This window comes from Propithecus coquereli, unplaced genomic scaffold (genome assembly GCF_000956105.1).
Source record: "Propithecus coquereli isolate 6110/MARCELLA unplaced genomic scaffold, Pcoq_1.0 Scaffold81, whole genome shotgun sequence".
NCBI classification, from domain to species: Eukaryota; Metazoa; Chordata; class Mammalia; order Primates; family Indriidae; genus Propithecus; species Propithecus coquereli.
Genome location: NW_012154285.1, coordinates 3,909,597 through 3,922,559, shown reverse-complemented (window position 1 = coordinate 3,922,559; position 12,963 = coordinate 3,909,597). Strand labels below are relative to the sequence as shown.

General features: G+C 46.3%; 1 protein-coding gene across 1 annotated transcript in view; it reads right to left on the bottom strand.

Annotated features, from left to right (window-relative positions):
- Positions 1–12,963, bottom strand: part of VPS37B (vacuolar protein sorting 37 homolog B (S. cerevisiae)) — a 28,623-nt gene that overhangs the window by 4,509 nt on the left and 11,151 nt on the right. Inside the window, exon 2 of the mRNA XM_012663428.1 lies at positions 359–530. Coding sequence (XP_012518882.1) covers positions 359–530 — 172 coding nt within the window. The remainder of the gene's footprint in view (positions 1–358; positions 531–12,963) is intronic.

The following is a 12,963-nucleotide window of genomic DNA, read 5'->3' as shown; positions in this document are numbered from 1 at the left end:
CTCCCCCTTTCCTGGTAACCACCCTGAGGTGCCCACGCTTCTGCCCTGCTCGGGCTGCAGACCCTGGAGGTGGTCAGAGGCTTGGGCCCACCTCAGCAGAAGCTGCCACCAGGCAGAGCCGCTGGGAGAAGGGGCCAGTCCTGCTGTCCGTCCCACCCTCCCAGCCCACAGTGTAGACAGGCAGCAGGCCTGGGGACCCCTCTACATTCTACATATAAACAATTTCTTCATTGCTGTAGAGTCACTGTCTTAACCTGAAATTTTTCCATAACAATATTTCTTTCCTGGTAGGGCAACAGTTTGAAAATGTGACCTTCCCTCAACTCTTTAGTCTCAAAAGATCACCCCACAAAGGTACCTAATTTGGTCTTCTTTATCTGATAGGCTTCAAAGAGAACCTGGAGTTCCTGGTACTTCTGGGTCAAGCGTGCTTTCATAGTGTCCAGCTGGGGCTGGTACAAAAGGTTTCCTTCTGCCAGGCTCCGGTTGCCGGCGAGCGTCATTTCTTTGTTAAGCTGAATATTCTGTGTCTGCAAGGAAGGAACACACAGGAAGGTGAGAACCGAAAGTGTGTGAGTTCACAGGCAAGTCCCAGAGGTCCCCATGCCCACTCCAGGAGCATCTGCTGCCGTCTCGCTGGTCTCCAGGCGGCACCGGATGCTGGGCAGGTGCTACCAGCCTAGGCTCCAGCCTCTGTGGTTTCTCGTTTGGATGCTGTTCCCTGTTTGTACAGAGCAAGGCCAACTTCCTTCCCAACCTGTCTCCAGGACGGGCTTTGCCCTGGGACTCCCTGCTAAGCTCTCCCTTCAGTGGCTACACTGTGACTTGAATTCCTTACTGCCGCTGCCATTGTGCCTACAGAAGTAAACAGCTGTAAAGATTTAGAGCTAGATTTTTTTCAAAACAAGTTTCTGGTGCTCCAGAGGAAGTTAAAGAATCACTTTTATCAGAGGGGGCCAGTTGGCATGATGTCAATTCAGGCTTCATAATGAGGCTTAGAGATCCAACCAGCCAGCCTGAGAGACTCTGAGCATAAATTCCGTGTGCAGCCACCCGGCCCTTCCGTCTCTCCCGTGCCTGCCGCCAGCTCCCGGCCGCCAGTCGTCAGGAGAGCCAACCCAAAGCTGGGTGAGCAGGGGGACTTATTTGCCCAAAGGGGTTTCACTCTGTCCTTTCAAGCAATGACAGGCTACCTGGCAGGTAGAGAAGCCACCTGCCCAGACCTTAGGGGAGAAAGGGGGAATGGAAGGTTTGAGAAAGAGGTAAGGTGGCTCCTAACAAAACTAGCCACAGTGCGTTTAAGTAGAAATGCACATCTGCACGGCAGTTCCCCTCTCACTCCCTCGTGATCACCTTCCTGCACCCAGCTGCCACCCCACTCCCGCACTGGTAAGTTCCAACAGCACACAGTCCTCACCTGGGGGGTGCCGCGTTTCTCCTTAAGTGGCTCTTCTTCAGCCCCACACCAGTCATCTCATTTTCCCCTTGATATTTTCTACCACCGCACCCAGTCTATTTTCTGCTGCGACTTCCTTCCTCTCCGTAGTTTGGGTCTAGGTTCCCGGCCACTCCCGCCCCCCACCCCGTCATGCCCATTTATTGCTCCTGCACAATTCCCAGTGCACTTGTGGCATAAATACCACACACACACACGCACACACAGTGAAGAGACCCAAAGTCAGAGAACAAAGAAAAAAGCCCTTGGATCAATGCCTCTGTCAGGAGACCCCTAGACACTCAGCGGGAAGGCGCTATTCAGCAGACACATAATCTGTAAGTCCCAGGCTGTGACAGCTGGGCCCAAGGGCCATAAAGATTAGGCTCAGCTTAAAACAGAAAGGATTTAAATTACAATGGAAAATTAAACCTCTAGCTCAACACTATAAAATAAAAGCTAGGAAGGTCCCCACAATTAGTGCTGCTCTTAGCAAGCAAGGAGAATTCTGGGGCTGGAACGACCAAGTTTCACCTTGGTTCCTGGCGAGCAGGGAGGTGGCCGCCACAGCCTCCACCTCCCCGTCCACCAGAGCTGCGTGCTCCCACGGCTTCATACACCAAGGCCCCCAGAACCGCCTTTCCTTCCACTATTAAGCCATTTGAAAGAACAAACAAACAAAAATGCACCATTGTACAGCCACTATGGAAAAGAGTTCAACCCTTTCTTCTAAAACTAAACATGTAACCACCATATGACCCAGAAATTGTACTTCTGGGCACGTATACCAGAGAAATGCAAACTTACGTTCACACAAAAACTGGAGTGTGAATGTTCAGAGCAACATTTATTTGTGACAGCCAAAATCTTGAAGCAAAGTCTTTCAATGGGTGAACGGCTGCACACACTGTGGGATGTCCACACCACGGAATACTGCTCGGCAATAAAAGAGGAGCACACCGTTGACAGGCACGAAAATTTGCATGAAGCTCCAGGAAATTACAACACTAAGTGAAAAAAGCCAATCCCAAGGGGCCACACACGCCATGATTCCATGCATACAACATTCTTGAAATAACAAAATTACGAAAATAAAGATTAGAAGGGGCTGCAGGGTTGTGGCGACGTGAAGGATCCCCAAGGTGAAGGAAATGTCCCCATGTTCTGTGTCCTGACAGTCTCAGTGTCAATACCCTGGGGTAGGATATTGGGAGCATGTACTAGAATCTCATCAAATGTCACCACTGGGGGCAACTGGATGAAGGGGACACAGGATCTCTCTGTATTCTTTCTTTCAGGTTTTTTTTTTTTTTTTTTAGAGATGGGGGTCTCCCTATTTTCCCCAGGCTGGTCTCCAACTTCTGGGCTCAAGCGATCTCCTGCCTCAGCCTCCCAAGTAGCTGGGACTACAGGCGCACGCCATTGCGACCAGCTAAAAACACTGTTCTTTAAAGCCAGGAGCTCAAGAAATGGTGGCTGATTTGTTATTATTGTTAATTTAGGGCTTTTGAGCCTCAGAGCAATCAGAGGGGGAGACAGAGGGAAGACACCTTGATGGGCTCCAACAATGTGCTTCCGTTTTGAACTGAAATAAAAGGGGTGATGTCTTTGAGGCCTGTGAGGCAGGGAGAGGCAAGAGGGTTCTTCCCCTTTCGCGGGACATCAGATGCACCTCTCCTGAGACTGTGCCTGGAGGAGCGACTAGGATCCATGAATAGGTATTTGTTCTTTATTTGAGAGACAGGGCCTCACTATGTTCTCCAGGCTGGTCTTGAACTCCTGGCCTCAAGTGATCCCCCCCCATCCCAGCCTCCTGAGTGGCTGGAACTGCAGGCATTTACCACCACGTCCACTCTCTATTCAGTTTCTTACAACTGCATGTGGATCTACAATTATCCCAAAATAAAGTTTAATTATCAATAAACCAACCGCTGCCGAGATCTTTTTCCCGTGCTAGTCCCACCTGATGGATGTTGAGTGTGTTCAAGGCCACGATCAGGACCAGGACTCTGGTTCCTGCTCCCAGACCCACTGCTCTGCGTACTCCTGTCACTCTGACTTCAGTTAATTCTTTGTTCAATAAATATTCACTGAGCAACTGTCACCTGCCAGGCCCAGAGTCAGGCACGGAGGATTGTGAGGAACAGGAGCACCTCTTCTTGCGTAAACTGAGTCAGCACAAATGGAACCAAACTCGGCAACCGTGATCTGTAATGCCCTATGTGACCTGGTCCCCCTGCCCCTTCCCCTGGTCAGTTCTGAGAACACAGGCAGGCCTTGGGCTCATTCTCACAGAGGCCTCCCTGACCATCCTACCTAAACCAGCAGCCACCCTCTGTCACAGCGCCCGTTTCTGTGGGGGCATTAACTGCCACCAGGGAGTGTTAATCTGTCCCTGCTCCGTCTTCCCCACTGGAATACAAACCACACATCTGTCTTTCGCATGGCCAAGCACCTCACACACTTTACCACTGGTAAAGATCTGCTGAAGGAATCAGAATCCCTCTCCCCAAAAAAGGCAAAAGTCACTCAAAGGCAAGTCTGGCAAGTAAGGTAGGTAAGAAAACGTGGAGTGAAAAAAGAGAGCTACGTTTGTCAAGCATAAGTGCCTCAAATCGTTCATGAACTGGACGGGCTCTCTTAACAAAGTCACTTGACAGCAATGGTTTGCAACTTCAGGTGTACACTCGAATCACCACGGGGTGGCGGGGGGCTGTTAAAAACCCCAGTGCCCACACTAACCCCAACCTCCATCAGTCAGACTCTCTAGGAGGGGCCCAGGCATGGTGACTTTTTTGAAAGCTCCCAGGTGATTCATACAGATAAGCTGAAAACCACTGCTTCAGTTTCACTATAAAATGCATCTACAAAAAAAACACCTTATTTCCATAGGGTATTAGTCAAGTCAAAATCACTTGTCTTACATGTTAGAAAGTCCTAGAAGAGAGGAACACAAGGAAGCATAGGCTTTAACAAAAAAGCAATTCAGGCTGGGCCCGGTAGCTCATGCCTTGTAATCCCAGCACTCTGGCAGGCCGAGGCGGGAGGATCGCTTGAGGTCAGGAGTTTGAGACCAGCCTAAGCAAGAGCGAGACCCTATCTTTACTAAAAATAGAAAAAAAATTAGCCTGGCGCGGTGACACGCACCTGTAGTCCCAGCTACTCAGGAGGCTGAGGCAGGCAGATCGCTTGAGCCCAGGAGTTTGAGGTTGCTGTGAGCTAGGCCGATGCCTCGGCACTGTAACCTGGGCAACAGAGTGAGACTCTGTCTCAAAGCAAAAAAAAAGACAATTCACTTGTATAAGATGCATAAAGCCAGTCACCAGCCAGCAAAAGAGACCAAATCAAACTCCAACTAATGACTATTATACTGGCTACAATTTTTATTTTATATCCTTTGAGTATTCAGATGCTTTTACATAATAGAAATACCGGTAAATTCTAAGTGGCCACCAAGAGCACACCCATAGCACCCTCCAGGACAATGGCAACAGGGACAATTGCCAGGACATGTGTGCTTAAAGGGTAGGAGTTGTTTAAGCATTGGATAGAGCTCTTCCAATACTCACAACAGCCCCAGAACACACCTTTGACGCTGCATTCGATGTAGAAAGACTTTCCTCCTCAGTATTCCTTTCTGTTGTTCCAGCTGAGAAAAATGGGGAGGAAACACCCAGCCTTGTTCATTTGGAAAGCAAAGGTGAGCTGGCTGGGACAGGACTGGGAGCCCCTACTGGGGGGTGGCACAGGCCACTCCGCAAGGCCCAGGTGGCAGTCACTCTGGGTGATGAGCAGCAGACTCTCCGCTCTTCTCAGGCTGAGCCCAGCCTCAATGTCTGTGACCAGTCTGTGCAGTCCACCTGAGAATGCTTAGAGAGGTATTTTAGGGACATCGGACTAAAAAATCAGACAGAAGGTGCTCATGTCCTCGTCTTCACGGTAGGCACCAACAAACACCTGAAATTGAAAACAGCACTGCCGACCTCCTGACATTTCTCAGGATCCTTTTTCTTAACCATAGAGAACTCTTTTCAGGAAATAATCTCTCTGTGGTGAAGAAACATTTTTATAAATGTCCTCAGTTTCACTTCAGTTTCTTTTTCTTCTCAAAAATCAAAGAAAAACGAGACGCCTGCTAACGGCACCTGTCGCAGCGTCCTATTCGCATCAGGTTATTTCTGCCGCCGGAGGAACATCCGCCCAGAGTTCACACGGCAAGGCCCTGAATCATGTGATTTTTTTTAAAATTTCCCCCTTTTGGCCGGGCACGGTGGCTCATGCCTGTAATCCCAGCACTGAGGGAGGCCGAGGCGGGTGGATCGCTCAAGGTCAGGAGTTCGAGACCAGCCTGAGCAAGAACGAGACCCCGTCTCTACTAAAAATAGAAAGAAATTATTTGGACAACTAAAAATCTATATAGAAAAAATTAGCCGGGCATGGTGGCACATGTCTGTAGTCCCAGCTACTCGGGAGGCTGAGGCAGGAGGATTGCTTGAGCCCAGGAGTGTGAGGTTGCTGTGAGCTAGGCTGACGCCATGACACTCTACTCCAGGCAACAGAGTGAGACTCTGTCTCAAAAAAAAAAAAAAAACTTCCCCCTTTCTACCTTTAACTATCATAGTGTTTGATTCATTATAACAAGAATGTATAACTTCACAGAAACAGTCATTTTTAATTAAGAAAACCTTGTTGGATATTCGTACTATCAGAAGGGCAGAGGTTCTAGGAAAATAAACTGGCTTTGTTTTTAAACAAAAAAGAGAGAGAGAAAAAGTATCTCATATATATTTGTCTAGGCAGAAATGTGGAGATCCCTTTCCTCTTAGGGAGCTTATGTTAATATTATCTGTATGTGTGCAGTTCTCTCTACATGTGTGTACATTCTATAAGTGTGTACATTCTATCTCTATAAGTGTGTACATTCTATCTCAAATGTACGTGTCATTATTTATCTTGGCTGGGGGGTGTGGTAGAAAAAAAGAAAGAAAGAGAGAAAACATAACCTCCCCTCTGCACAAGGAATGGTTACAAAGGAGAGGCACACAGGACTGGGACGGGGACAGGAGACTGCCTGCAGCCCTGCTGGCCGCCCTGGTCAGGGTTTGGGTTTCTAGTGGATGCTTTCCAAACCAGACACTTCCACAATGTGAAATTGTGATTCAAGCGGGCCAGAGTCTGGCTCCTTCATCTGTAATTGTAATTGTGCTTTCCTCAGCACCGAGGCAGTCAACCCTGTCCACATTTCCAGGCTCAATCTTTTGCATGTGTTAACTGGAAAAAACTAAATGCTGTAAAATAATTTAAAGAAGTTTATTCTGAGCCAGTAAGAAGGACCATGGCCTGAAGAACACACTCTGAAGAGGTCTTGAGAAACTGCGCCTGGGACAGCTGGGTCACAGTTTGGTTTTACATATTTTAGGGAGTCAGGAATTGCAGGTAAAATCATAAATCAATACATGGAAGGTGTACACTGGTTTGGCCTGAAAAGGCAGGACATCTTGAAGCGGGGCCATATAGGTTATAAGCAGGTTTGGAGATTCTTTAATTTGTATTTGGTTAAAGAAATAAATGCCTGGCGCCTGGCCCAGAAAGGAGTGTTTTAACTTAAGGAAGTCTGCTAATCATAGAGGAGCTACAATTTGTGTTCACTCACAGTGATCTGTTAAGCAAACTGATGGGCTGCAGGTGTGACTTAACCTTTGCCCTTAACCTTAAGTCCTGTGCTGTTTGCAATTCAGTACCTCATTGCCACAGAGTCAGTCTATGACCTCTATTTTAACATTATGCTGGGCAGCTGTGGTGTCTAAACTCTAAAGGGAGCGGGTACACAGAGGTGTGTCTGACCTCCCTTCCCATCATGACCAGGAACTCAGTTTTAAGGTTTTTCTGGGATCCTCTTGGCCAAGGAGGGGGCCCATTCAGTCAGCAGGGGGCTTAGGATTTTATTTTTAGTTTACACATGGAAAGATGCTAGCACACCCTTATTCCCCCTTTACACTCTAATATAATCCTTATCACAAATAAGTAACTGACATTATTGAATTATGTTATCAAATTTAAACAAATGAATGGAAATTCTTAGTATTAGAAGTTCTTCAGGCCGGGCGCGGTGGCTCACGCCTGTAATCCTAGCTCTCTGGGAGGCTGAGGCGAGCGGATTGTTTGAGCTCAGGAGTTCGAAACCAGCCTGAGCAAGAGCGCGACCCTGTCTCTTCTAAAAATAGAAAGAAATTAATTGGACAACTAAAAATACATAGAAAAAATTAGCCAGGCATGGTGGCGCATGTCTGTAGTCCCAGCTACTCGGGAGGCTGAGGCAGAAGGATCGCTTGAGCCCAGGAGTTTGAGGTTGCTGTGAGCTAGGATGACGCCACGGCACTCTAGCCCGGGCAACACAGTGAGACTCTGTCTCAAAAAAAAAAAAAAAAAAAAAAAGAAGTTCTTCAAATGCTCAAAATCCATTGAGTACTTGGAATTTGGGCTAGGTTATTTAAGGTAAAAACAGAGGTATGCCCTCTCACCTCCTACCATTCTCAGAAGGCCTAGTATTTAAAGTAAACGATCACATTTGACAAGCAAAACATTTTGTTAAACAACAAGCAGAAGATCCAAGCCTGGCAGATAAAATGCTCTTTCCCCAGGACTTTGCTCGCACTGGCTACTCGGCCTGGAACACCCTCCTGCCCCAATCTCTGCTGCAAACTCCACTTAACCAAGGCCCTGGCAATGACTCTGAGCCTTTTCTAACCTTTCCCCAGCCTCACACAAAGTTAAACCCTCCCCGGTGGGCACTATCTGAGGCCCTCCTTTACTGAAGTGTAATTCACACACCACACAATCCACTGCTGAGCAGAAACAATTCCACTCAATGGGGTGCCATGTATTCACGCAGCACATCTCTGGTTTTACTGTATTCGTACAGTAGTTTTCTGTGCTTGTCATTCATCCACGAAAAGATTTCTTCAAGCACCACCAAATACTGGGTAGTGAAGGTGGAGAAGTGAACAAGAAAGGTGAGGTCCCTGCTCTTATGAGTGTGTGTCTCGTAAACAAATTAAATGGAGATTCACAAAATCTGTTACTGCTGTGTCAGGAAGGAGAATATCTCCTGGGAGTGACGGGGTACTTACAGTGGGGCGAATGGTAGCCCCCCAAAAGATGTGTCCACATCCTAATCCCTGGAACCTGCAGATGTGACCTTATTTGGAAAAAGATCTTTGCAGATATAATTAAGTTCAGGATGTGGAGAGGAAGAGATCATCTTTGATTATTTAGGTGGCCCTAAGTCCAATGATGAAAGTCTGTGTAAAAGACACGCAGAGGAGAAGGCCATGTGAAGGTGGGGACAGAGTGATGCAGCCACAAGCCACAGAAGCCAGCGCCCACCAGAAGTTGGAAAGGCCAGGAAGGATCCTCCCCTACTAGAGTCTGCAGAGGGAACACAGGCCCCTTGATTCTAGACTTCTGACCTCCAGAAATGTGACAGAGTAAATTTCCGTTGTTTTAAGTCACGGTAATTTTTTATAGCAGCCACAAGAAACTAGTACAGTGCTGGAATCTTCCACCTGTCCTGAAATCCACTCCCATCCTGCTCTGTGACCCAGGAGCCAACTGGCTGAACTATTAATGTATTGACCCCTTCAACAGGCCACGTGCCCTCTGGCTGTGGCTGGGTTCAGCAGTAGGGACTGAGGGCAGGAGGAGGGTGAAATGGGGCAGGCGCTTTGCTCCCTGCAGAGTGGCTGCGGATGGGCCAGACCCTCCTTGCCTCCATTCATCCAAGGCAGCCCTGTCGCCATCTCTAGGTTCTCCACTCCCGGCCCCGTCCTCAGGTCTGAGGTGAGGAGGACATGGCTGCACCAGCCCTTCAGGCATCTCTACACTGCCCTCTGCAGGTAAAGAACCCCCTTTTCCAACTCCTCTCAGATCCCCCAAGCTGAACGTACAGTGTCTTGCCAGAGCCTGACTGATACATTAATAACTGGAACGGTTTTCCAGATGAAGTGAAATGACATTTGAGCTCATAACCACCCTTTTGATGAGGACTTTACGCCCTTCAAGAGCAGAACAGCGGCTTATTCATTCCCGTGTCCAAAACCCAGCACAGGACCAGGCCGGCACAGGCACATCACTACATACGTGCCCAATTTCAGCCCTAAGAACCTTGTTGCCTGAGGCCTCAGGCCACTATGTGTCAGTTATTGTTAAAATCTTGCTAACTCTTCTAAGGATTAGCTTCTTTAAATGTTTATAATAAATTTTTAAACAGTAACATTACAGATGACTGTTTATTATTACAAACAACCAGATGTCCACTGGGAAGCTACTTGCACTCTTAGTTTACCACAGCTGTGGTAATGGTTGGGCAGTGAAACGTAACGGGGAAAAATTAAGATCATGACAAAGTTGGCTCTAAGGCAAAGCTACCCATTACTGTGACAAAACATGACACACTTCAGACACAAGCTGACTTTGTGCAATTCCTTTCTCTTCAGCTGAAATTCAGCCCTTTTCCACGTAGAGAGCGTATCAGAATGTGAGAGCAGTTGCTGTCATGAGAGATGTAAGGACACTATAATTTACACATGTATTTTTAAAATCACTCACGAGCTCCCCTCCCTCGACTGTAGCTCATCATGGCCATAGTCACCCATACAGTGGCTGGTCGGTTCATTCATTCATTCAAGAAATACTTAGGAAAGCCCCTCCCTGCGCCAGGCTCTGGGGAAACAACCACCAAAGGGCAGTCTGGACCTTCAGAGTCTCATGGTCAGGAGACCATCCTCCTACATAAGGCTCTGAGAGTTGCACACTGCCCAACTCCAGGGGGCGCCCTTCACTCCGTACTGAAGCAGTGCAGCCGCTACACACGGACTGCATCCGATCTTCAAATAAAAAGCAAGAGAGAGAAAAAGGGAGAGATTAAAACTGATATGACTTTAAAGATTAAAATAAGACAAATTACTGGTGGCGATCCGAAAACTTCACTTCAGCATCTTCCACATTTCAACGATATTTGCTAACATTTATTGAGCATTTACTGCATGACCTTTTCCTCTCCAGATAAAATTAAATTCAAAGTTATGTATAATACAAAGATGAAGAATGAAACAAATCTTAGCTTTTGTACTCCTCTACCAGTGGAAACGTGCGATTGCATTAAGACTTTCAATAAAGCAGGCTTACGGATTAGGTGATAAAGAGGGCTGGCACGCATTCAGCCAGGTTAATCACGCATTCAGCCAGGTTAATCGCGTCTCCTTTCATTGTACTACACTTGACTTATCTCGCCAATTAATCTCAAGGTAAATCTCACCGAAGTCACATGCAATTTGAGTCTGGGCTTTATACTGAAGGTTAGGTTAGAAAGCCCAAATTCACCTTCATTCACTAAAAAGATCTTGCCAATGATAAACTAATTTCACCACAGTCTTCAACTGAATTCAGGTTTTCAAATGAAGCCTGTAATCCAAGCCTACAGTATCCCAGAGGTGTGTTGTAAACATAACCTCACGTGGCTTAATTCAATTAAAATCTTCAATTTTGCTGAAAAAACTTAACCGTTGTAGGGTTGGACTGTTAGAAATGCTGACAAAATTAATGGTCTGAAAATACAGTTAAAGAATTGGAGAACATTATGAAACTGTCCTAAAATACAACAATCCCGGGGGCTGTGTGAAACCATCTCCAAGGCTACAGCCTACTCAGGAAGGACATTTACCAGCTGCTTATCAAATGTTCCACCAAAACAACCCACTCAATAAGCAGAACCTGTTACTTTGAACTATCAGATTAATATAGTTATTTTTGATTGGAGACATCAAAATCCATCTTGAGAAGAAACTTGCTTCCCTTAGAAAGGAGCAGATAATGGGATCTAGACTCAAACAATCCCTTCTGTATGGAGCTGCCTCCCTGTGAATCTAAAAATGAGTATGTCATTCACTTTAAGTGTAACCAGCCACAGAAATGCAAAAAGCTAGGCTCAAAAATAAAGGGACTTGTTCTAGGCAAGAAATAAAGTGCTCTCAGGGACACGTGATTTTACAGTTTTCTGGTTCTGGCAAGTATGACATACCAGGGTTTGGTTTGGTTCTTCCTAGAAGACTTATTTCCTAATATTCAGAGGAAAAAAACCAAGCTCTCCCTACTTCTTGGACTTATTATTTGGATAACGGTGTCAATAATAAGTAAATATAATAACAGGCATGAACAGTTCTGATAACTGGCCCATGCTGGAAAGCGTTACTTTACTATTAGTAATTCCAATGGCCTTATAGTAACTACGGACTTGGGGTGGAGGAGGGGAGGAATGAGGCTGGGAAGACAGGATGGGGCATGCACACTGATCACAATGTTAACTGCCTTTGTCCCTAGTCTCCAAAAAGCAGGGGGATTGTCACACTTGGCCTTCCCCTAGATCCACTGAATCTGCACAGAACCCCCCGCCCCCATGATCAGAAGCATAGCTGCCAGGGAACTGAGCAGTTTGGTTGAAGTGCACAGATGCTGAACATCTTAAAGATATGTAGGTGTCCATTTTCTCTTTTAAGGTAAAGGTTTTTTCTTAAGAGGATGGGTCCTTTAGCTCGCATTCCAAAAGTTCTTTTTCGCACAGACCACATCCTTTCATGTGGCATGAGAACTTAGACACTGGACAAGCAATGTTGAGAGCAGAATCCATCTGGAATTCTTCATTTCCCCCCAATCTAATCCACACCTAATTCACTAGCAAGGTTATTAATAATTCACTCTTTCCAAAGCACTCAGTGTATAGTTTTCATAGAGAGAACTTTCTCTTTTCATTCATGGTTCATCAGTTGCTACAGTATTTAATGAAATTGCATAATTACCATAACAAAACCAGAATGAACAGGTCAAGGAGCAAACATTTGACCTTCAGTAAGTGTGCGACTCCAGTGTGGGAGCAGAAATCCCAGACACCTGGTCATGGGGGTGGGGAGCTGTCAGTCACTGTATTTAATGGAAGGAATGGAGCTACAATTACTAGAACACTTGGTTAGGAGAAGGGAGCTCAATGAATAGTTTCTACAGTAATTTTAAAATCAAGACTCTCCTCTCCACGCCCACCAAAAAAAACAGCCTATGGAAGACAGAATTTTTAAACTCTGATTTTCTTATTAGTAGTCTCTGGCCAGAATCAACAATCAAAACATTCATTTGTTTAGTAAGAGCTCAGGGTTTTTTTTCCTCATCTCTATTTCCTTTTAACCATAATTTCAAGAAATTCATGTCTGAAAATTTTCTGGACTAGTCTTTACACAGGAGCAAATGAGAAAATGCCTATCCAGGGGGACCCTGGATTCATGCTTATTAAGATTATATTCTTTTGGCCAAGAGGGGCGGCTCACACCTGTAATCCCAGTACTGTGGGAAGCTGAAGCAGGAGGACTGCTTGAGGCCAGAGATTTGAGACCAATCTGGGCAACACAGTGAGACCCCATCTCTACCAAAAAATTTAAAAGTGAGCCTGACATGGTGGTGTGTGCCTGTAGTCCCAGGTACTC